General features: G+C 34.7%; 1 protein-coding gene across 1 annotated transcript in view; it reads left to right on the top strand.

The window, feature by feature from the left end:
* LOC127850079 (transportin-3-like) overlaps nt 1-24,809 on the top strand; it is a 55,966-nt gene that overhangs the window by 20,461 nt on the left and 10,696 nt on the right. Inside the window, exons 5-18 of the mRNA XM_052382839.1 lie at nt 83-156; nt 1,954-2,017; nt 2,638-2,730; nt 6,635-6,775; nt 7,385-7,459; nt 7,769-7,869; nt 8,629-8,704; nt 16,404-16,466; nt 18,204-18,350; nt 19,501-19,608; nt 20,043-20,140; nt 21,115-21,254; nt 23,499-23,690; nt 24,382-24,473. Of these exons, the coding sequence (XP_052238799.1) occupies nt 83-156; nt 1,954-2,017; nt 2,638-2,730; nt 6,635-6,775; nt 7,385-7,459; nt 7,769-7,869; nt 8,629-8,704; nt 16,404-16,466; nt 18,204-18,350; nt 19,501-19,608; nt 20,043-20,140; nt 21,115-21,254; nt 23,499-23,690; nt 24,382-24,473 (1,464 nt within the window). The remainder of the gene's footprint in view (nt 1-82; nt 157-1,953; nt 2,018-2,637; nt 2,731-6,634; nt 6,776-7,384; nt 7,460-7,768; nt 7,870-8,628; nt 8,705-16,403; nt 16,467-18,203; nt 18,351-19,500; nt 19,609-20,042; nt 20,141-21,114; nt 21,255-23,498; nt 23,691-24,381; nt 24,474-24,809) is intronic.

The raw sequence follows: 24,809 nt of genomic DNA, 5'->3' as shown, positions 1-24,809 counted from the left end.
AGGTCTTTCAAAGGCACAAAATTAAATATAGGTAGAATGCTTGCAAAATGTACATATATATGACATCATCTTCTTGTTTCAGCTAAGTTTGGCGCTTGCAGACCTTTCACTTCAGATGCCCTCATGGAAGAATTCAGTACAGGATCTGGTCCAAAAGTGAGTTTGCTCAAGAAAATTTCTGGGTATCTTTACAATTATCCAAAGGCCAATTCAAAAGATGATAATTATTAATATATATATTCACACATATCGCCAGTTACGGGGTCTCTGATTTAGAAATAGGATATGGGGTTCCCACTTTAAATACATGTATCTCCATACCCTTTTTTTATCCAATATTAACACGGTTTAAGATATATAGGGGTACATAATATATATTATATATATATATATGTCATTTATTTAACGTCTTATACAAGAAAATATATAGCGACATTAATTGCGAGGCAGCGCCCTCAAACTACTTTGGGGGAAGAGGTATGCAGCCCTTAGGATGGGGAATTTTTCGTAAATGGGGGAATTTTTATAACGAAAAAAAAAACTAGAGCTTTGTCACAGACGTTACGAATACCCCCACATGCCGCATTGACACATAATATTTTGCATGTCGTCTTCACAAAAAACAGCGGACACCATGCTCAATTTTTAAAACGCACTAAGTGACCCCTTGACCTAGTTTTCAACCCAGAAAGGCCCATGTTCTAACTTGGCCTTAAGATCATCTCCATAAAACTTCTGACCAAGTTTGGTGAAGATCGGATGTAAACTACTTGAATTAGAGAGCGGACACCATGCTGAATGTTAAAAAACGCAATAAGTGACCCCGTGACCTAGTTTAAGGCCTGGAATGGCCCATGTTCAAATTTGTCCTAGAGATCATTAAGATAAAACTTGTGACCAAGTTTGGTGAGGATTGGATGAAAACTACTTGAATTTTTATTATTATTTTATGTTTAAACTTGTCCTAGAGATCATTAAGATAAAACTTGTGACCAAGTTTGGTGAGGATTGGATGAAAACTACTTGAATTGAGAGCAGACAACATGGTGAGGTTTAAAACGCACTAAGATACCCTGTGACCTAGTTTTTGACCCGGCATGACCCATATTCAAACTTGACCTAGACATCATCTAGATACAACTTCTGACCAAGTTTGGTAAAGATTGGAGGAAAACTGCTTGAATTAGAGAGCGGACAACATTGTGATGTTTAAAACGCACTAAGTGACCCCATGACCTTGTTTTTGACCCGGCATGACCCATATTCAAACTTGCCCTTGACATTATCAAGATACAACTTCTGACCAATTTTGGTGAAGATTGGATAAAAACTACTTGAATTAGAGAGCGGACAATGAGTGAGGTTTAAAACACACTAAGTGACCCCGTGACCTAGTTTTTGACCCGGCATGGCCCAGGTTCGAACTTGACCTACACATCATCTAGTTACAACTTCTGACCAAGTGTGGTGAAGATCAGATTTAAACTACTTGAAATAGAGCGGACACCATGCTCAATGTGTAAAACGTACTAAGTGACCCTGTGACCTAGTTTTTGATCTGGCATGGCCCATGTACCAACTTGGCCTTCAGATCATCTAGATAAAACTTCTGACGAAGTTTGGTGAAGATTGGATGAAAACTACTTGAATAAGTGAGAGGACACCATGCTGAATGTTAAAAAACGCACTTAGTGACCGCACTTAGTGACCCCATGACCTAGTTTTTGACGCGGCAAGGCCCATGTTCGAACTTGGCCTTAAAATCATCAAGATACAACTTCTGACCAAGTATATATATATATATATATATATATATATATATATATATATATATATATATATATATATATATATACTGGTTATATAAATCATCAAAACACTTATCATTAAAAATAAATAATTATCAATATTAAGTAAAAAGTGTTGCTCAAAAATGGATTATGCTTCTTACAGATTTGGTTCCAATGCATCACAGTTGTCATTCCTGCTGGAAGTCCTTATAGTTTTACCAGAAGAGGTTTGTTGTGCCAGTTATGGTGACGATTTTATCAGTAAAAATTTGTATTAATAATATTCTTAACACCACAATGTTACATGGCAGTAAACATAGATTCAATGTAAATTTAAATGACATCATATTAATGCTCACGATAATAATGAAAAACAGATACTATAATCATATAAACATAAGAGAACAAAGTATTGAACAAAAACCATGGCAAATGATAACAAAACTTAAATTGATTTTTTTAATGAAGGATCTATAATGTGAAACAGAAGAATAAGTAAAAATAATAATACAGTTAAAACACAAAATAAAGAGAACTAGTATCAATACAATTTTGTACCTTGTGTCTTGATATGAGCCTTATTCTGACAAAACTGGGCTTAATGCATGTGCGTAAAGTGTCGTCCCTGATTAGCCTGTGCAGTCCGCATAAACTTATCAGGGACGACACTTTCCGCCTAAACTTGATTTTCGGTAAGGAGAGACTTCCTTGAAACTAAAATTACCATAAAAGCGGAAAGTGGATTCCCTGATTAGCCTGTGCGGACTGCACAGGCTAATCTGGGACGACACTTTACACACATGCATTATGCCCAGTTTTCTCAGAACACGACTCATATATCCGACAGATCAGCAGTAGGTCGCTGCGTCTCGGAGCCAACCGTAGACAGGAGGTGATAGAGGAGCTGAAAACTGCCTCACAAGTCATCATGCAGCTACTGGTAGGGAGGCGTGTAGTTAAAATAAACATTCAAAGTATGTTGGTAATTAACCCTTTACTACTTAGATACGTATTTTTACGCATTTGTAGTCCGTTAGAAAGTTAAATTTAATTAAAGACCTTTCTTACTGTATTCAAGTTTTAAAGTTACTTGCAGGCTGTTCTGGTTTTATGCTGTTTACACATAGCTATTTTCACTTTGTTTCTGAGTGGGCAAGGGTTAACCTCTCTGATCTTTAGTAAAATGAAGGCTTTTTATAGCCATACAAAGATAACTTAATGCTTGTTTTACGCCCACATACATAGAAAATGTACGGCTTTTTGTACCACCACAATCATTGTTTAAACTTTTATCCTCCAACAATAATAGTAAAGTTTGGGTCTATTATCCCCACCACAATCCAGCGTTGTTTTTTTGCGCAATTGGGAAAAGTACCGGTATCGTAACTTTTGGGGAAATTTAGCATTAAAACCCCTGAAATTTGGAAAATGCAAGTTATGAAATCTTCAGATTGGGAAGTGTGGGTCTTCTTAAATTGCGCAAACCAATTCAATTATTCATTTATATGCTTTTTTGTCTTGAAGTGTTCAGTTTCAGTTCTCATTTTATTTGTTCACATGCAGATAATGCACTTTTGAAACAAAATTTCACAAAATTTTACTTCCATTTGAGAATTTTTTCTGACTGCAATTTGGAATTTTGTAGAACTTTTTCCTCAAGAGGAAAGTACGTTTTACAAGTACTTTATAAAGAAGGAAAACAAAATGCTGACAATCTTAGTAAACGTACTGCTTTTTATATCCCCTACAATCTTAGTAAGCTATGGGCTTGTTATACTCAACAAGCACAGAAAGCTTCAGGCTTTTTATTTCCCAACAAACTTAATAACTTCTGGCTTTTTACATTTACATTTAACTAGAGATGGCATCGAATACCAATATCGGTATTCGAATGTTCGCAAATTCATTCAATCGAATATTCGAATATTCGCATACAACGGCTGGATTGATTTTACCTTGTTATGTGTTAATTTCTATGATTTCCAGTCCTTACACCCCCTGGACGTTACACCCCTAGTCTTTACACCCTCTAAGCCTGGACATTACACCTCCCAAGATGTACACATAATTGATTAGGTTACTAAGGAGTGATCACACCTACCATAAGGCACACTTCACTTGATTAATGATGTTCCTGCTTTAATGTGTGTCCAATGGGGGTATGTCCAAGTTTTTTTATATTGTTTGTTTGTCTGTATATCTGTCATTTGATGTGCAGTTTTAATTAGGAAATAACAATTTTTTGGTGGGAAAAACATTGTTTTTTGATCTTTTCAAATAATTTGTTAATTATCAAAGTGTAATAATAACACCTAAAATTAAAGGACTTTGTTCACACCATTATTATTAAATTTCATAAGTCAGAGTTGGTCAATTGGATTTTTCTGGTCAAAATGTGTGTTGTTCAACTGTCACACCTTACCTGTCATGTATTCTTGCCTAGGTTTTTTAAATTCTTTTTAAACAAAATAGTGAAAAAAATATTTTATTTTCAATTGATATAAAAATAAAAAACATAATAAGAAAAATTATTAAAACAAAAAAATAATTGAATAGGAGATTATAGAGTAGACCCACAATTTGAAAACATTATTTGTTGGCAAAATCAAGAACTTTGATTGCTTATTCATTTGAAGACCAATTGAACTTTTAAATATGAAAGGAAAAAAACCTCGTAATACTCTGAAAGGAGACAAGTTAGAAGTAACTATTAAATTAATAGCAAGTTACCTCCTTTTGTTTGAGTGATATGAAATAGCCTAAGGGCAGATTTGCTTTAATGTCAATATCAGAGACATAACACTGCATGCATTTTATGCACTGCTAATCAAAGAGATATATCAATAGTGAAATACTATGGTTACTACAGTAGTAATACATTTAAGTAACAGATGTGATACACTGAGATAAAGATATTGCTGAAAAAAAGTATAAATGATTTAGATGCATATTATTACATAATGGTGAAATAAAAATAAATGTATAAATTAAAGATTGTGTTTTGTTTATTCTAAATATTTTTTTTATTTATCATTATTTTTATTTTATTTTCAAAGTTTTTTTCTGTCTGTTTATTCTTGAAAAAGTATTTATGATTTAGATGCATATTATAACATTATGGTGAAATAAAAATAAATGTATATTAATTAAGATTGTGTTTTGTTTATTCTAAATAATTATTGTATTTATCATTATTTTTATTTTGTTTTCAAAGTTTTTTCTGTCAGTTTATTATTGAAAAAAATATTTATGATTTAGATGCATATTATTACATTATGGTGAAATAAAAATAAATGTATATGAATTAAGATTGTGTTTTGTTTATCCTAAATATTTATTTTATTTATCATTATTTTTATTTATTCAAGTTTTTTTCTGTCTGTATATTCTTGAAAAAAAAGTATTTATGATTTAGATGCATATTATTACAGTCATTCAGGAGAAAAAAAAAATGTTTTAGATGATGGCTGCTCAATTAAATAATTTGAGCAACCATTAATCTCATCAGTGTCATCTTACATGACAAATCCAATTAGTGGTTCATAAATTGATCACACCTTTCTAATCTAATCAATATCTTGGGAGGTGTAACGTCCAGGCTTAGAGGGTGTTAAGACCAGGGGTGCAACATCCAGGGGGTGTAACGACTGGACACCATTTCCATTGGTTTGTAAGTTATATCCGTTTGCTAAATACGAGGCTGTTTATGAACGTTGCTATCGAATAATTGTATCGCTGTCGACTAATACTATGACCGATACTGTGATCGGGCACAAATAGAATGAAAAAAATCATGTCATAGAATTTTTATTTTTTTAATGATTCCACAGATTTGTAGCAGACCGCGCATATGTAAAAGTAAGTTTACACACATTACACCTTGCGGTCTTCTTATCCACAGACCGTGTAAAGTATTCCATACTGCAGAAGGGGCTGGTGGCATTTTCAGATTTGAATTATGAGTCCTTCATTGTTTAATTAATATCATCTGTTACTTTTGAGTAATTCAAATATTTAAATGTCTGTTCAAACTGTGATCACAAAAACTAAATTATTATTCGCAAGTAAATTGAAGCCCTTAATTGGTACCTAATTGACAAACAGCAGTTTGGGCCCTTTCTTATATTAAGTATATTGCATTGCGCGATTTGAGTTATTCACACATTTTAATGGCTGTACATACTGTGATCACAAAACTTAATTATTATTCGCCAGTCAATTGAAACCGTTAATTGGCACCCCATTGGCAAACAACAGTCGGGGCCTTTCTTAGAGCGTGTATATTGCATTGCGCAATCAACACTGATACGGGCCGCGTTATCAGTTTGACACGAAAAACGTCACGTCAAACATGTTGCTCGCAAGTGATTTCGGTTGCTTTTTAGTAAGCGGTTCGCAGGTCATTAAATATTGGTGAAATTACGTTTGGAAAAAAATGCGAATATGCGAATATCATTTTTAGTATTTGAATGCTGACCATTCAATCGAAAATTCGATGATTCGAATAATTTTGCCATCCCTACATTTAACGTAATAAACTTCTGGCTTTTTATACCCCCACAAACCTGGTAAATTTAGGGCATTTCATACCCCCTTAACATAGTAAACCAAGGCGTTTAAAAAAACTTTAAAAAAAAGAACACTCGAACAAATTTTACAAAGATGTATCTCATTGGTAAGAAAGCTTTTGGGAAATCTTTTGTTTTTTGCAAATGGTCAGTGGTGTGTAATTTTTTCATTTAAACAACTACTCCTCTTTAAACTCTGGGTGGACTTAAACTTAACTTCATAGGCATGCTACTTTTGTGACTTGTATAAAGATGTTGTACTGTTTCTGGTTTCAGAATGGCTGCATAGAGAATATGTCTTCAGATGTGCAGATCCAAACCAAGGTGCTGAAATGCATGAGCAGCTGGTACAACATTGACGCCATTCCGGAACATGTGGTGCACACAAAACTCTTCTCGGCTCCATTTGATGCACTGGTAGGGCGATATATTATCAATTAACACTGTTAGTTTGATTTCAAATTGTATTTGTAATGTAGGCCATTTATGCTGTTAATTACCCAGCACACCACAATTCTTGTCCCAATTACATGAGAAAATAAATCCTGTCTGTGAAGTGAGATTCTGCAGATGTAACACTGTCTATTTGATTCCTGTAAAATATGACTAGTGCAAAAAAGGTATGATCTTTTTGTTGGAAAATTTGACTTGATGCATGTGCACTCTGTAAATGCTTATCAGGGACAATGCTTTATGCCTAGACGGGATTTTCATTTAGAAGGGACCTCTTTTAAAGGAATAATTTCATAAAAGTGTAAATAATAGTCCCAAATAAGCATTTGTGGACTTAGCTGGCTAACATTGGATTATACTGTACACAAATACCTTAAGCCCAGTTTTCCCAGTGTCCCATCTCATATTATATCCTTACAAATCTTTACAAAAGTTATAGTGCTGGATGCTCAAACTGATGATGCCTTAATGGCCAATCAAGAGCCTAGACTACAAACTGAGATATCTCCCCCTATTGTTATCCATGTATGAAGACTGCTGTGTTTGCTCATTGTTGTATGTTGTGCTATTTAGGTGGCCAAGGACTGTTCCAGTGGTCTACATGAGGCAGCCACTGAATGTATCTGTAGTGCCCTCTACTGTGTAGAAGTAAGACAAACACTCCCAAGATGGGCTATGTATAAACAAATTTTTGTTGTTGTTTGCATCAATGGTTATGACATCAAAATAAGCCAACGTTCAGCGTAGTTGGTGACTACTTGGCTTAATGTTGTTATTTCATTGAAATAAGGCAGTATGTTTATGGCCAGATATTACAATTATTGCATATTGAATTACATGGGCTTGTCAATAAATTTTGGTTTGTAAAGTTATTGAGTATCTACAATTTTTATTATATATTTATTTAGGACCTAGTTTTGCAGTGATTATTTGCCTATGTAAACCTTGACTATTCAGGACATGTCCAGCCACCCTGCCAAAGCTGAGGCGTTGTTCAACGCTGTGCTGCATTTGTCAGAACCCTACCACAGAACTGTAGCAGAGGAAGATATTGACAAGTGGGTAACAGGAATCATAGCAATAGTTCAAACTTTACTCTTTTAGCTTTCGTTGATTTCGTTAAATTCCTCGTCGGGTTACAGATTAATGAGTTTAAACTGCTTATATCGCACTTTTTATAAATGAGGAAAATGTGGTGATTATTGTGATAAGCATATGAATGCAGTGACCTGTATTTACAATTATGCATTTTCCTTTTGAAGTTTTTTTTTTACACAAATTAAAAAAAATATGTAATAATTTGCTTGAACCTTTGATGAAATGAGGCATATGGCAGTTATGGCATCCTTTAACAATCTTGCAGAGAAATATAGTTAAACAAGAGATGTGTTTGTCAGAAACACAATGCCCCCTATTGCGCCGCTTTGAAATAAAATTTCAATATATCATTTGGCAGGTTTAGACATTATCTCCCTTTTAAAGCTTATTACTTCCCTTGGATTGTATTTTTTACTTTTGACCTTGAAGGATGACCTTGACCTTTCACCACTCAATATGTGCAGCTTCATAAGATACACATGCATGCCAAATATCAAGTTGCTTTCTTAAATATTGCAAGTTATCGCAAAACTTAAACCAAGGTTAAAGTTTTGGGACAGAATGACAGACAGACAGACAGACAGGCCAAAAACAATATGCTTCTGATCATTTGATCCGGGAGCATAAAAATGTTCATCAGTATATGAAATATATCTTTCCAATGTTAGATAACTATTTATTTGCACACACTATCTCTGTATGGGACACTATATTTTCAGGTCATTAAATTACACCAGAATATTCACAGAGCTAGCAGAGTCGTTTTTAGAAGCCATCACTACTGCACCAAATAAGGTGAGTGACCTCACTACATTGATACAAGCCTGACTCTCTGACGCAGGGCTTAGTGCTTGAGTGTAAAGCCCTGGCTAACTAGGGAAAACACTTTCCATCTAAACTGGATTTATGCTTATAAAAGTCTTCCTTCAAGCAAAAAGTACTATTAAAGCGGGAAGTTTCGTCCCTGATTAGCCTGTGCAGATTACACAGGCTAATCTGGGATGATACTTTACATACAGACATTAAGCCCCATTTTCCCAAAGCAAGGCTTTTATTTATTATAAAGAAATGTTTATAAGGCTGGGCAAAAGGCCAAGGCCACAAAAACTTACAGAAAAACATTTAAAATCCTTAAGTATGGAGTTGTTCTTATACCAAAAAGAAGGAAATCTTTAAAAGAAGTCTAAAATGAAAAAATATATATAATTATTTATCTTATACCAGTTTTTAGCTCACATGAGCACAACGTGCTCATGGTGAGCTTTTGTGATCGCCTTTTGTTTGTCGTCCATTGTGCGGTCTTCATGAAACTTGGTCAGAAGATTTGTCCCAATGATATCTTGAGTTTGAAAATGGTTTTGGTTGCTTTACAAACATGGCCACTAGGAGACGGGGCATGTTTCCTTATATCAGCCATTCTGGTTTTTTTTGGTGCCATTTACCTTGCAAAATAGTAAAAAATCAATTTCATTAGATCATACAATTAGAAACGGTTTTCAAAAGAACAATTATTCAGAAGTATGAATTTTTTTTGTTCTAATCAATTATTTACCGTTTTCAAAATATTCACAATCGTATTAATTAGAGTATTTTTCAAGTAACGGAATTTAAACTTCTACTTGGATCATTTTATTGTCAATCCCTCTGTTCCGGAGATATAAATCGGATATTTCTGGCAAATGACGATATCATGAACACATTCCAACGTATGGTACGATAGAATCATGATAAAAATCCCCAACAGCTGATGAGATATTTGACTATTGAGATGGCATTGCTTTTGTTTACAGTTATTCCTTCATTTTGCATTAGTAACATTGACATTGCGAGAAAAGAAAAAATCAACATAATAATTTTGTGTATTTTTTTTTTTTGAACCAGCCATTTATTATGTATCTGACATAACAGCATTACAAGTGCTAGAAACCAACTTATTTGCTGTGTAACACTTAAACAAACAAACAAAGGTAAAAAGTAACAGAAGTTAACAGTAACATCAACTTTTTCTAAATGACAAACACGGTCCTTATTTTCTTAGAATACAATAAAATATAATACAATATTTAGTAGCTAAATATAAATAAAAGTTTTAGTAAGGTTACTGGAAACATATTCGCACACATACAAGGCATTTTGGGAGCGTATCAACAACCTCACAAATAAGAAGAATGTAGTTTTAACTGAAACATTTTAATACAACACACAAATGACTTTCTAAATTGCAAATTATATCATACAAGTATTAATTTATATGTAGCGTTGCGTTAGAAACATATTGACACTGACCTTTGCGCCGCCACGTGTGAGTACAGTCCACTCTCGTTATCTCGAAGTCGGCGGGAACAAGAAAAAATATCGAGAGTTCGAGATATCCGATTAGGCGTTTTCAAAGAAAAAATGAGACGAAAATTTACCTTGTTTTTAACATCTTAATACCTGCTAAGTGATCTAACTAAAGCCGTCACCGCGTGGCATAATACTCTCTTCCTGATATATACGCGTTTTACGAGGCACGATTTATTTTGCAATTTAAATGCTTAAAATGACGTTTTAAGTATTACAGAACTGCATGAACACATGCAGTTATAATTTTTCTAAACTGTCGAGTAAACGACGGTGTATATACGCAAAAATTTAACTCAATGCATTTTGGAATGTTGTTTGTAAAAACAGTTAGTCTTTCGGCCTTCGGCAGGCTGTGTATTAATTGCAGTTAATTTATGTTAAAGTGACACTTAAAGTGACAGGCCTTAATCAAGAGTTAAAGGCTAACGACATTACACACGTGTGATCATTGATGCAATTAACGGATCAATTTCCTACCGCACAGTATTGGGAGCAGCCGGGCGAAGCGGGACGGTGATGTATCAAAGAAAAAGTTTCTCACCTTTTGCCGACACTGGGAAAGTTATCCGCACTTCGAGATAAACCACAGTAAATACATGTTAAATCGGGACTCGGGACAAAAATTTATATCGACATTTCGAATTATTCAACATAACGAAAATCGAGATAAGCGATGTTTATTTATATAGATAAAGAAGGGAAAAAAATGGGACATTGAGCGTACTATGACATATCGACAATATCGAGATATCCGATGTCGAGATAACGAGAGTGGACTGTATATATATTTTTAAGAAATGTGGAATGTAATGGAAGTTAATTTTCCGTCAACTTGTTGTAAATTTAAACAAAAAAAAACATATGCTAAGGCTAGTTTTATCACAACTATGTAAGTATTTGTCATTATACACTGCAGAAATGGCTGTTAATATTTAAATAAACATACATGTCACTGAATTACTGTGGTAACAGCCCTAAAAACTAGTAACATTTTGAACTCATGAATATTGGATCAGCTACTCGAACTTCACCATATTATATATAAATTCACACACAGATTCGATCGCCTAGGCAACATTCCGTACATGTTTAAGACGACAAACTTCTAAATAGTTAATATTTGCAAACTTTACATGCGTTAATGGTCTTTCAGATATCAGTATGTTTGGAAACGGAAGTTAATAATTTTTTACCACTTTTCATATATTCGCTCAATAAGATCAAGAAGATCACTCCCTGGTGTAAAGATTCTTTTTCTAGACCCATAAGGGTTACGGCTCTGGGATCTTCGTTAAGATATCCAAGTTTCGTCACGTTTTGATGGCCAGCGGAATGATATTTCTTTCTTCCCAACTTCGTCCATAAAGTTGATTTTGGTTTTGCTTTCTGTGTCATCAATTTCCGTAACAAACCCTATGTAACAAACCCTATGTACCACTCAGAATCGTACAAAGCTGCACAATAATCACCGATATCAACTTCATTCCATTCCTCAACGTTACTATTGTCAGTGTCTGTGACTCACTTAATGTTAATCGATTTATACCGATTTTGTAACAGATGTTAACGGTCACAGAAGTTAAAATATGGCAATGTTTTTGGCACTTTAGATAAGAAAACAATACAATTAAAGAAATTAAGTGGTCCCGGTTTTGTATATAAGCATAAAATTAAATTGAAATGCAAGCGGTAACATGCAAACTTATTAGAATCTGTACACGGCAATCACGGAGGTTAATTTCGTTTTTATCCTTCTGTATCCGTGATTCTGTATGTGATCATTACCATAAATATCTTTATGATTATATATAAAAGGAATCGATCTTTGAAAAAGCCGAGTTATACAACTTTCAAATAAAATCAACCACTGCTTTATATAACGTGCATCTGTGTAAAACAGTATTCTATAACAGCAATCATGGAAGTTAACATCTTTTTGGCGACAAGCAATAATGTTGTAGAAAAAACTTAAAAACTATCTTGTATTCAAGAAAAACCTTTTGTGAACTTCTGTTCGATATTGTCACGAATGTTTGGCCCGAACTAAGTGAGATAGGGTATAGACAATTAAGTATAAATAACTTCTATAAGTAAAGACCCATGCCGGCGACATCCAAAATTCGGTAATTTTCGCATATTCTGAGGCATACTGCGACATGATTTTGTGTTTAAGCAACGTAAAAACGGCTTACATATGAGGTTTACCATATGACATATGCATAAAAATACATACACCTTTTGTTTTAATGTGTAATTCAGAGAATGATAACGGCGACATGCAAAAATGCAAATGGCACCGAAAAAAACGAGAATCACTGATATGGCTATATAATGCTTTAGTAAAACCTTATTAACACTCTAGAGGCCACATTTATTGTCCGATCATCATGAAACTTAGTCACAAGATTTGTACCAATGATATCTTGGATGAGTGTGAAAATGGTTCCGGTTGGTGGAATAACATGGCCGCCAAGGGGCCGTGGCATTTTTCCTTAAATAGTAGGGATGGCAACGAATACCGATTTTGGTATTCGAATATTCGGTCATCCTTCCGAACGAATATTCGGATATTCGGTCAACATCTGTTGCAAAAAAGTCAACTTTGTTTACCGTACCATTACTCCAAGAATTCTACTTTCGTTTTTACCGGAAGTGCACCGGAAATGACTAAATATTGACACAGCATTGCCGTCGATAATTCGAAGCTGATTTTGTTGATTACTTTTTATTGTTAAAATTGAATGACATAAACTGTTTTTAAACTATTAATATTGTACATTAACAATAGAACGAGAAACATAATATTACATGACGACAAAACAATTACATGACAAAACAGAACTTAAACGAATTATGTACATAGGAGGTTTTGGGGATTCCGATAATGACGTCACGTTTGCGCATACTCAAATTTTGGCCGTCAAAACTGCGGCCATTCTGCTATTGTTTGCATGTGATGAACCGCATCGTGATAAGGTTACAATCATATTCGCGACCCTTTTGAAGAACAAAAAATACTCAGAACTTGAAATTCTTTCAGATTAAATTGAATCCAATGAACGAACACAAATAAGTACGAAAAACAAACAACAAATTGATTGAATTTATGTTACCAACATACAGTATAGAAACTGATTTGAACCTATTTGTCTGTAAAAACTTACCTTATTACAGATTAACTAAAGCCTCTTGTTAAATGTAAATGCTTTTATTTACTTGTTCACACCAGTTTTGACACGCCTTGTTTCAGCATTTTTAACCCAGTGTTTAATTGCCCCTTTGTTTATCACAAACCGATTATCTCGATATGATCGGATACTGTCCAGACAATTACTCAGAAAACAGTGTGTAATAAAACCAGGGACCTATACTTGTATGACTCTGTATGGGGTCTCTGCATAAACCACATGTGTCTGGTCATTAAACACAATTTATGATTCCTCCATGTCATCTCTTGGCATATTAAGTAAAAAACTTGACAGTTGCTTTAATAAAATATTTGAACATATTTAAAAAAAATAATAGACATTTGTCCGAAATGGATTAACAGCTAGGAACTATTTAGTATATATATTAGCCAGTTTAAACATAACAATAAAGTGTTTAATAACTATACATTTAAAATATTTTACAAATTTACTGCTACACAATTAACGTATTTAACGGGTACCTGCAAATGTAAACTCTGCTATAATGTGTAAAGATCGTGCGTTACTGCGGTGTTCGAAACATCATCATGAAAACAAGCAATCGAGTTTGGTCATTATACGGATATAAAATACTTGCGTAAAATAAATTAAATGTGTAGATTTATGGTATCATAAAATGCTAGATTTGTATCGCTCATTATCACTAGAGAAGAGTTTTCAATATACGTGTACATGCAAAGACAGTTCAATTTGCAAAATATGCAGGTGTTTTTTCAATTGGAATGCTTAAATTTATTAATATTTTCATTCAATGTAAACGAAACGAAAATTCATTCAATGTAAAAGAAAATTATAACTACATTTCAAGATTGAAATGTATTGAGCTATTTAAGGGCTTTGTTTTATAACTGATTCAATACACCCATTACACTAAATTTCAATCTCTGATGAAAAATAAAACTATCACATCCACACCACTTATAATAATATTCAAATTATTGCATGTTTTATAATTTTTGAAATATCATTTATTAATGTCTTACTTAAAATAGAATACGGGTATTTATAATTTTGTTTTGTGAAATTGTAAGTATTAAGTCTTCCGACGACCTTTACTCTGATACAACTTAATTGGCCGCGATCGAGAAGTTGACGGCCAATCTATTTTTAGTAACGGAAAACCCCTCTTGTGACGTCACACAAAAACCTCCTATAGCCGCAACACACTTTGAACCTGTTTAACAGACTAAACAGTCAGTCTTTTAAAGTTGCCACGTTTAAAAGTCACTTGGATCGGCGACTTCTTATCGGATGATGTCGTGAAATACTTCCAAGCATCGGAAGGCGTAGGTGGCATTTTGCTTGGACAGAGATTAACTTTGTGCGTGTAGCAATTATAATATTTTCAATTAAATGAGGGCGAACTACCAAAAACATTTCTTTAAGTATAATACCTGATTGAATATTGAGTAATAAATTAAAGTTTGGACCATACGATACGCAAATACTCGTTAGAGGTTGATTAAATTATTTTCTAAAAGCTTTTTTGATTGGACAACGTGATTATAACCATACGATCTCTTTGTTTTTCACACCAAGTCGGCACTTCCTTTACTCATTTAATCTTGGATCATTTTAAATGTAATTCGAGTTATTAGATCAAGACGGGTCGGTGGTTTAATTGCCATACGGTCTTATTCGTTTTTTACACCAAGTTGGCTTTTCCTTTACTCATTTAATCTTTGATAATTTTAAATGTAATTCGAGTCATTGGATCAAGTGCAGGTCGGTGTTTTGATTGCCGACGCGATTTGCACCTATCATAATTTTGACACAAAGTGTCTGTCTTTGTTAGGCAATTAGCGGGATTTATGACCGGTATACTGTCATCACCATAGCGACGCATTATCGCGCGTAGCAGGAATAAACATTATGACACGAGGAACAACTTTTTTTAACAATGTTTGAAGCAAATTTCACGAAAACAAAGTCTTTAAATTACTCGATTTTTTATTTTTTCTTCCGAATATTCGATTCGGAAAACTGTATCCGAATATTCAGTCCGGGACCGAATATTCGGATATTCCTTGACATCCCTATTAAATATCTATAGTAAAACCTTGTTAACACTCTATAAGCCATATTTATTGTCCAATCATCATGAAACTTTGTCAGAAGATTTGTCCCAATGGTATCTTGTTGGACAAGTTCTAAAATGGTTTCAGTTGCTTGAAAAACATGGTCACCAGGGGGCGGGGCATTTTTCCTTTTTTTTCCTATGGCTTCATGAATCTTCATGAAACTTTTTCAGAATATTTGTTTAAATGATATCTTGGATGTGTATAACAATGGTTCTGGTCTGTTCAAAAACATGGCTGCCAGGGTATTCAGTAGTCATGAAAGTTGGTAAGAACATTTTGTTCTAATGACATCTTGGGCTGCACAGAACAGGTCAGTTCCTTTGAATCTCAGGTGAGCGACTTTGGGCCTTTCAGGCCCTCTTGTTTTATGATTTTGGAAAATCAAGAAAATTCTATGGGTACATTAAAGTAAATATTTTAATTGCGCCAATAGCAGGCAGACATGATCAGAATCAAATGTATTTATAGGAATATATTAGTTTTCAATGAAACAAGCATGATTTTCTTTCATTTGAACTGATGGCATTTAAGCTTTTGATGTTTTTAACTTAAGTTGTTTTCTAGAATGTTAATGTAAGGTGATGTCTACAGGAGCCTTTGCTTATCTACTCAACTATATACCTGAACAATAATTTTGCATCACCTAATTTGTATATTTTTGCCCAGCAAATTACTAATTATTATAAGTTGCAAATTTAAAGTTTAATTGAATGTGGAATGTAATTATTGGGTTTTTGCAAAGTTTAATGTCAGATCAATTTATCTTGGATAAGTATATGGGCATTTTTGCATGTTTATCACCAAGTATTAACATATGTATGATCAATTTCAATATTTGATGTCATTGTCATGTTTCAGGGTCTTGGAGATTTCCGAGTCTTAGAACTACTGCTCATGTGTGTGGGGCATTACCAATATGAGGTAATGTATGTAGAAATCAGGGATCATATTTTCCCGCAACATCAATCGGTCCGGATATAAATTGGGAAAAAGTATCCGAAAAATTTATGTCCGAAATCATGACAAATTACGTTAAAATATATACCATTGATTTTGCCATTCATGAAGGTGGGATAATAAATGTACAAGTAAAATTCCCTTAGGCATTATTTTTAAACGGAACATACGAGATTTCTCAACTGGTTTTATCATTTGCTATTTCATTGTTGTTTCGTGTGCTTTTTTATCAGACTTTTTCATCGATGTCAATATTTAATCTGTGTTAGTCTATACCGATGTTTTAAATTGTTGTCGACTCCATAATAGCTTACAAACATGCACTGAACCAAACAAATGTCTGTGCGTAGGTTAGCTACTGACAATAACGAACCAAATAATAAAGAAATAATTCGTGTACATTATAGTTTGTTGTCAAATAACCCACGGCTGATAGTTTAGATGCGTAGGGATTTAATCGCGAGAGCGAAACATATGAAACCACGCATCGAATTTTCCGGTCGTGAGTTATTCAACAACAAAGTATAAAGTATACGAATTATTATCGATTCTTACAAGGTTTTACTAAAGATTAATACAATGCATAATATTTTTCTTGTGAACTATTTTATGTGAAGTTCCGCCCATAAAAATAACTTTCGGCTGTTCTGTCGATCAGATCTGTCGACTTTCATTCATAATTATATTACCGGATTATTACGCTGGTGAAAAATATATCGGCATGTTTTGTTTAGTTACAGCGCTAGCTTTCAGACGCGTCTTTTCCGATGCGTCTTAAATCCGCTGTTCACAAGTTTTTGATTCTTGTCTCACGTGCAATAAACCGGTCCTGACCGGTTTAGAGACTGCAGCGAATGGTTTATCACACATAATCGAGATAAAAATGTCATTAGGGTATGTTAGCATGTACACGGTGTTATCGATTTCATATAACATGGGAATTTAAGCAAACAGAACTGTTTGGGATTTTCAATCGGTCTTTCATGACCCCAATCGGTCTAGGACCGACAAAACCGAAAAAAATATGATCCCTGGTAGAAATATACTTACTCCAGCAATCCCTAATTATATTATATATATATATATATATATACCCGCTGGGGGCAATCCGTATTTAGCTGACCTGAGCACAGTGTGCCCATGAGGAGATTTTGTCACCGCCTATTTTTGTAGTGTGTCTTCTGTTGTTAACATTTGCTTTTGGAATATGTAAGAGACCAGATTCCCAATCTTCTGAAATTGTCCAAATGATATCTTGGCAGAGTGCAAAAATGGGTAGTGGTACACTCTAGAAGTCAAATTTTTACATACTCATAGTAAAAATTGTTGAAAATAGTGAAAAATATTTATCAGGACTGAGTTTGAAAACTATTTTGTTTTGTTCAAAGTCAAGGCTTGGCTGCGTTGTGTTGGGCAGTTTGCAGTGTTCTTATTATATATTATAGTTACACTAAACACTAAACATGTGATGATTGGATAATATTGCAGACTTAATTAATTATATATTACATGTATTTTGCAAAACATTTTAAACATAATATATAAGTGACCTAAGTGTAGAAATACATGTAATTGTATAATACTCTGAAACTTTAAATTAATTAATGTTATGTCATTGGAATGGCTTATTTGAATTGTTAAATCAGTATTAACTAATATGAAGAACAAAAAAAGTTAATAAATATTGCCATTTTTCCCTAGGTTGCAGAGGTTACATTCAACTATTGGTACAAGTTGTCAGAAGACCTGTACCAGAAGAACAGCAGCGAGTTGAACGAGGTGTTCAAGCCGTACATACAGCGACTGATCATAGCCCTGTGTGAACACTGCACCATGGACCCCGACCATGTATGGCATTAAGACAGCTTTTAGACTGTTTATACACTGAACACTGATCACCTTGTTCTGTATGTTTATATATATCTCCCCACCACCAGGAACATTATTGAAAATTGCGGCGTATCTTGGTTTGCTAAGGACAGTCCTGTCGCAGACGGAATTCTTATAATTTTGACCAATCTTACCCAAAATAATTTCTCTTCAAGTTCTCTTTAAACCTCGTAAGTGTATTTAACCCTTTCCCACTTAGAAGCAAAGTGAAAATGGCTATGTACAAACAGCATAAAACCAAAACAGTCTGCGAGTAACTCGTAGACTGTTCAGGTTTTATGCTGTTTGCTGCTCATCAGTATCTAAGGGTTGGAAATGAAGCCTTAAAAACTTGCATCTTGTAAGAAAGGTCTTAAATTAAAAATAATGTTCTATGGGACTAAGCATGAAAATATGTATCAAGTGGTAAAGGGTAAAGCTGTCTTTCAAACAGCCTTAGTTTTGATACCACTCATACTTGTGATGCCCATATTGCTCTTAGTACTATTTTGGGGGGAAATGGCTTTTCAAAGAGTCTTATGTGTGGAATATACATGATAGGTTAGCGTTGAATTGGTTCTTACACTTTCAGGGTTAACACTGTCATTCGCTGAATTGGGCAATAGCATCAAATTGACTAAAGAAATTTCTATTTGGCTATAATTGTTATTTCATAAAAACTCGTATATCAGGTAACCCATAAGATAGCAAAAATGAGAAACAAAATTGCCAATATGGAGCAAACTTTGCTGAAGAAAATATATTGAGACAGGGGAAGTCTTTATATCCCTTGTTCGTTCTAAGTAGTTTTGGTATTGAATGGGTTATTGTTCTATTCTCGACATCCACAGCTTTTTAAGTTTGTTTGATATTTAATGTGGTATACAAAACTTGTTTAGTTGTTATATAAAGAAACTCACTTTTAGTTAAAGTAACGCTCACTCTGTTCAGGTTTTATGCTGTTTGCTGCTCATCAGTATCAAAGGTTTTGAGATGAAGCCTTAAAAACTTGAATCTAGTAAGAAAGATCTTAAATTAAATGTAACTTTCTATGGGAGTACAAAAGAGTGAAAATACATACTATGTGGTAAAGGGTTAACCATTCTCAGTATTTTATCACCCATTTCAGGAAGGAGTTTTAGAGGCCTCAGATGACTTCTATGATTTTCGACAGCGAGTCTCAGAACTAATCAAAGATGTGATATTTATTGTCGGTTCATCAACCTGTTTTACTCATGTGAGTATAATATTACCCTTTTTGAGCTACTTAGTAACGATTTTCTGTTTTGCAGTGATTTTGTTGTTTAAGTAGTAATGTTTAGCTTAAAAACAATATATATTACTGTTTTGTTAGTTGAATTATATTTGTGACCCTCTGACTTTAAATGGAAATGTTAGTCATGTGCAGCCCAGCAAAAACAAGTTTAACACAGTAAATATGAACCAAGAAAAGAAATACAATAAAGCATTTCTAGTAGTGAGCCCATGATTGGTTTTCCAATCTTGGAAGTCATTCAATTGGACATCATAAGTAGCTAGGTTAATTCCAGGTTTACAGTTGAAATTATGGCATGGAATGGCCTTTTTTAAGATAAAATATTTCAATTAAAAATTTTCATTATAAGCTTCATGTTGTATGGTTAGTTGCTTGATTGCAGTGTTTTCTTGCAGATGTTTCAAAATTTGAAGAATCAAACAACGCAGTCCACGTGGGACATGTCAGAGGCGTCATTGTTCATAATGGCAGCAGTGGCGAAGAACATTCTGCCGTATGTATACTTTTAGTGTTGAGGCAGTGATGTTTAGAATTGTGAGCTTTATATTGGATTGATAAAGATCTAACATATATAAGGGTCACTCTGGGAAAATAGGGCAGAACGCATGGAAGTTATGAAAGGTAATAATAAGTACATGTAATATATGGGAGCCTTGATCTGATGAAAACAGGGCATAATCCACTTTCCACTTTGATTGTACTTTTCATTTAAATGTTTTCTTTCAATGGAAAACACCTTAAAAAAGTAAAGTGTCGTCCATAATTAGCCTGTGCAGACTTCAAAGACTAATATATTAGTCTATGAAGTCTGCACAGGCTAATTATATATATCCCATATATGGGACAATACTATACACACATGCATACAACCCTGTTTTCCCAAAGACTCATATGTATTACATGTACTTAATATTTATAACTACTTTCATAACTTTAGTTTACTCTAAATTATTCATGCAATAAATGTAAAATAAATTACAAAACAAAAACATATTAATTTAAGTGTTCTTATGTATTGATCATTTAAAATATTAAATAATATTTCTTGAACATTTTCAAAAGGACGCTTAATTTTGCATGATGTATTTTCAAATGTATAATTTGGAGAGGATTATTGAAAAATGGTTTTAAATAATTTTTAACTGATTACATCATAATGCTTAAAAATGCTTTCTCTTTATAGTTTAAATAACTTTAATACTTAATTTCTAGTAGGGCAGTTAATTAGTACAACTAGTATAATTGTGTGCAAGCTTAGGAAGTAAAAGTGTGAATAGCATAATAGGCTGTAATAATGTGATTAAAATACTGTTGAAAACAGTGAAATCTGTAAACAGTAAACAAACAAAAATGCTTCATAAGCAATATTATAATTTGCAATTATTAAAAGGTGGAAACCACAAATCTGCTAAATGATTCTTTCTGTGGGCAAGGTATGTGCCTTCATGCCTTTTCCTTGTGTTGCAGAGATGAGAACGAGGTTGTCCCCCAGGTAGTGCAGGCTGTAATGTCCATACCAAACACAGCGCACATCGCAGTAAGATGTACCACCTTGCAGCTTCTAGGGGAGCTCTGTGAATGGATAGAATCTCACCCACACGTAATTGGTATGTCCAAGATTCAATCACTTGTATTGTAAAATATTTTTGGGCCGTGCTCTGTGATAAGGGGCTTAACGCATGTCTTAAAGCGTCGTCCTGTGCTCTGTGATAAGGGGTTTAACGCATGTCTTAAAGTGTCGTCCTGTGCTCTGTGATAAGGGGTTTAACGCATGTCTTAAAGTGTTGTCCTGTGCTCTGTGATAAGGGGTTTAACGCATGTCTTAAAGTGTCGTCCTGTGGTCTGTGATAAGGGGTTTAACGCATGTCTTAAAGTGTCGTCCTGTGCTCTGTGATAAGGGGTTTAACGCATGTCTTAAAGTGTTGTCCTGTGCTCTGTGATAAGGGGTTTAACGCATGTCTTAAAGTGTCGTCCTGTGGTCTGTGATAAGGGGTTTAACGCATGTCTTAAAGTGTCGTCCTGTGCTCTGTGATAAGGGGTTTAACACATGTCTTAAAGTGTCGTCCTGTGGTCTGTGATAAGGGGTTTAACGCATGTCTTAAAGTGTCGTCCTGTGCTCTGTGATAAGGGGTTTAACGCATGTCTTAAAGTGTCGTCCTGTGCTCTGTGATAAGGGGTTTAACACATGTCTTAAAGTGTCGTCCTGTGCTCTGTGATAAGGGGTTTAACACATGTCTTAAAGTGTCGTCCTGTGGTCTGTGATAAGGGGTTTAACGCATGTCTTAAAGTTTCGTCCTGTGCTCTGTGATAAGGGGTTTAACACATGTCTTAAAGTGTCGTCCTGTGCTCTGTGATAAGGGGTTTAACACATGTCTTAAAGTGTCGTCCTGTGCTCTGTGATAAGGGGTTTAACACATGTCTTAAAGTGTCGTCCTGTGCTCTGTGATAAGGGGTTTAACAGCATGTCTTAAAGTGTCGTCCTGTGCTCTGTGATAAGGGGTTTAACGCATGTCTTAAAGTGTCGTCCTGTGCTCTGTGATAAGGGGTTTAACGCATGTCTTAAAGTGTCGTCCTGTGCTCTGTGATAAGGGGTTTAACACATGTCTTAAAGTGTCGTCCTGTGCTCTGTGATAAGGGGTTTAACACATGTCTTAAAGTGTCGTCCTGTGCTCTGTGATAAGGGGTTTAACACATGTCTTAAAGTGTCGTCCTGTGCTCTGTGATAAGGGGTTTAACGCATGTCTTAAAGTGTCGTCCTGTGCTCTGTGATTAGGGGTTTAACGCATGTCTTAAAGTGTCGTCCTGTGCTCTGTGATAAGGGGTTTAACGCATGTCTTAAAGTGTCGTCCTGTGCTCTGTGATAAGGGGTTTAACGCATGTCTTAAAGTGTCGTCCTGTGCTCTGTGATAAGGGGTTTAACACATGTCTTAAAGTGTCGTCCTGTGCTCTGTGATAAGGGGTTTAACACATGTCTTAAAGTGTCCTCCAAGATTAGCCTATTAAGTCTGCACAGGATAATATGGGACAGAACTTTCGGCTTTTATGTTATTTTTCATTAAAAGAAAGAATCTTCTGAGAAAAAATCCAGTTAAGGAGGAAAGTGTTGCCCCTGATTAGCCTGTGCAGTCCACGACACTGTATGCACATGCATCCCCTGATTAGCCTGTGCAGTCCACGACACTGTATGCACATGCATCCCCTGATTAGCCTGTGCAGTCCACGACACTGTATGCACATGCATCCCCTGATTAGCCTGTGCAGTCCACGACACTGTATGCAAATGCATTAAACTCCCTTTTCACAGAGTTCGGCTAATTTTTAAGTATTACTGAAGGGAACTATTACAAACTTAATAATAATGAACTTTTCCTTCAAAACATGATGCATGAACATTGATATGTATGATTTAAGATTGTAACTAAGTTATTTTACGGTATCAGTTTTTGTTTAATTAGGACTTTCATTGATAAGTGAAAGTAAATTGCATGGTGCCCATTTTAGACTCAGTGATGTTGTCATAAGTGTGTTATAAGTGTCAAATTTCAGGCAGTTTGTTTGCCTCATTCTCAATGTCAAAAGGTATATATTCTCACAAATGACTGCCTTAAATTCCCAATTCAAGATTTAAAAATAACATTTTGTAAATTTTTCTAAGCAGCTGTTGTGTTGAACTTTAATAAATATAATATTAAAACACTCTCAATTTTAAAGTATTTGTTAACAAAAAATAAACTTAACCTAGTTCCTTATTCTAGTCAAAGCAAAGCGTTTTTTCCCAATTCAAAGGGCCCTTGCCCCATCCCCAATATGGTGGAAAAAAAGATGTTAGTACCTACTGGTTCCCATTTCAGACCCAGTGCTGCAGTACCTGTTAGCTGGCCTACAGGAACCCAGACTGGCGTCTGTAGCAGCCACGTCGCTACAGAGCATCTCCACCGTGTGCAAGGATCACATGAAGACACACTGCGAGGGGCTCATACACATCGCGCAGGCTGTGGACACATTCAACATCTCCAATGACGCTGCAACTGGTCTTCTCAGAGGTGGGTTGGTGGCAACCATGACAACCATCACGATTGTCTCGTTTGTCATGTTGATGATTCTCTTGGTGCTGCTGCCTCTGCTTGTCATGTTGATGATTCTCTTGGTGCTGCTGCCTCTGTTTGTCATGTTGATGATTCTCTTGGTGCTGCTGCCTCTGTTTGTCATGTTGATGATTCTGTTGGTGCTGCTGCCTCTGCTTGTCATGTTGATGATTCTCATGGTGCTGCTGCCTCTGTTTGTCATGTTGATGATTCTCTTGGTGCTGCTGCCTCTGTTTGTCATGTTGATGATTCTCTTGGTGCTGCTGCCTCTGCTTGTCATGTTGATGATTCTCTTGGTGCTGCTGCCTCTGCTTGTCATGTTGATGATTCTCTTGGTGCTGCTGCCTCTGCTTTTGTTGTGGCCATCTATTAATAATACCAGGTTACATTCTGATCACTTACAATTAAGTTATCACTTGAGTTTTCGGTAATATACTGTTGAGATTGGCAAAAAACACACACAAAAAACATTAATTAAATTAAAGCAAATTACTGTAAAAATTTGCATAAAATATCTGAAGCAAAACATTCTTCATCATGATGTAATTTGATGTATGCATGGAGACGTGAATTATAAATAGTTTAAGCATAATTTGTTATAAGCAGCCAAACAAAAAAGTACTTGTGATCATAAAAAAGACTTTTGCAGGAGTTGCCACCATACTTGCCACGATGCCCCATGACAAGTGTACAGAGGGCATGAGTCAGCTGTGTAGCTTCCAAACAAATGGCCTCAGCAAGGTAAGAAAACAAGCAAGAATTGTTTCATTACTGCATCTCTTGGAAGCTTCTTTCGTATTACCTGAATTAAGTTATTTGGGTAAATATTAACAAAAGAATGACATGGAATTGATTTAAGTTTGATTAGCTTAAAGAAAGATAATACAATTCATAATATTTTGTGTGTGTAATATTCCTGAAGTAAAATTTAGATGTATGTATTTAAATGAAAAAACAAAGGGGGTCTTTTTTAAAGAAATTGTTCAACAACAGATTTTACAATTGAAAATAATCTTGGTAATATTACGATAATAATTAAGTTTGTATGCCCAAATGACTAATATGTGTATGTGATTC

Source organism: Dreissena polymorpha, chromosome 11 (genome assembly GCF_020536995.1).
Source record: "Dreissena polymorpha isolate Duluth1 chromosome 11, UMN_Dpol_1.0, whole genome shotgun sequence".
Lineage (NCBI taxonomy): Eukaryota > Metazoa > Mollusca > Bivalvia > Myida > Dreissenidae > Dreissena > Dreissena polymorpha.
This window is presented reverse-complemented; position numbering and strand designations above follow the sequence as displayed.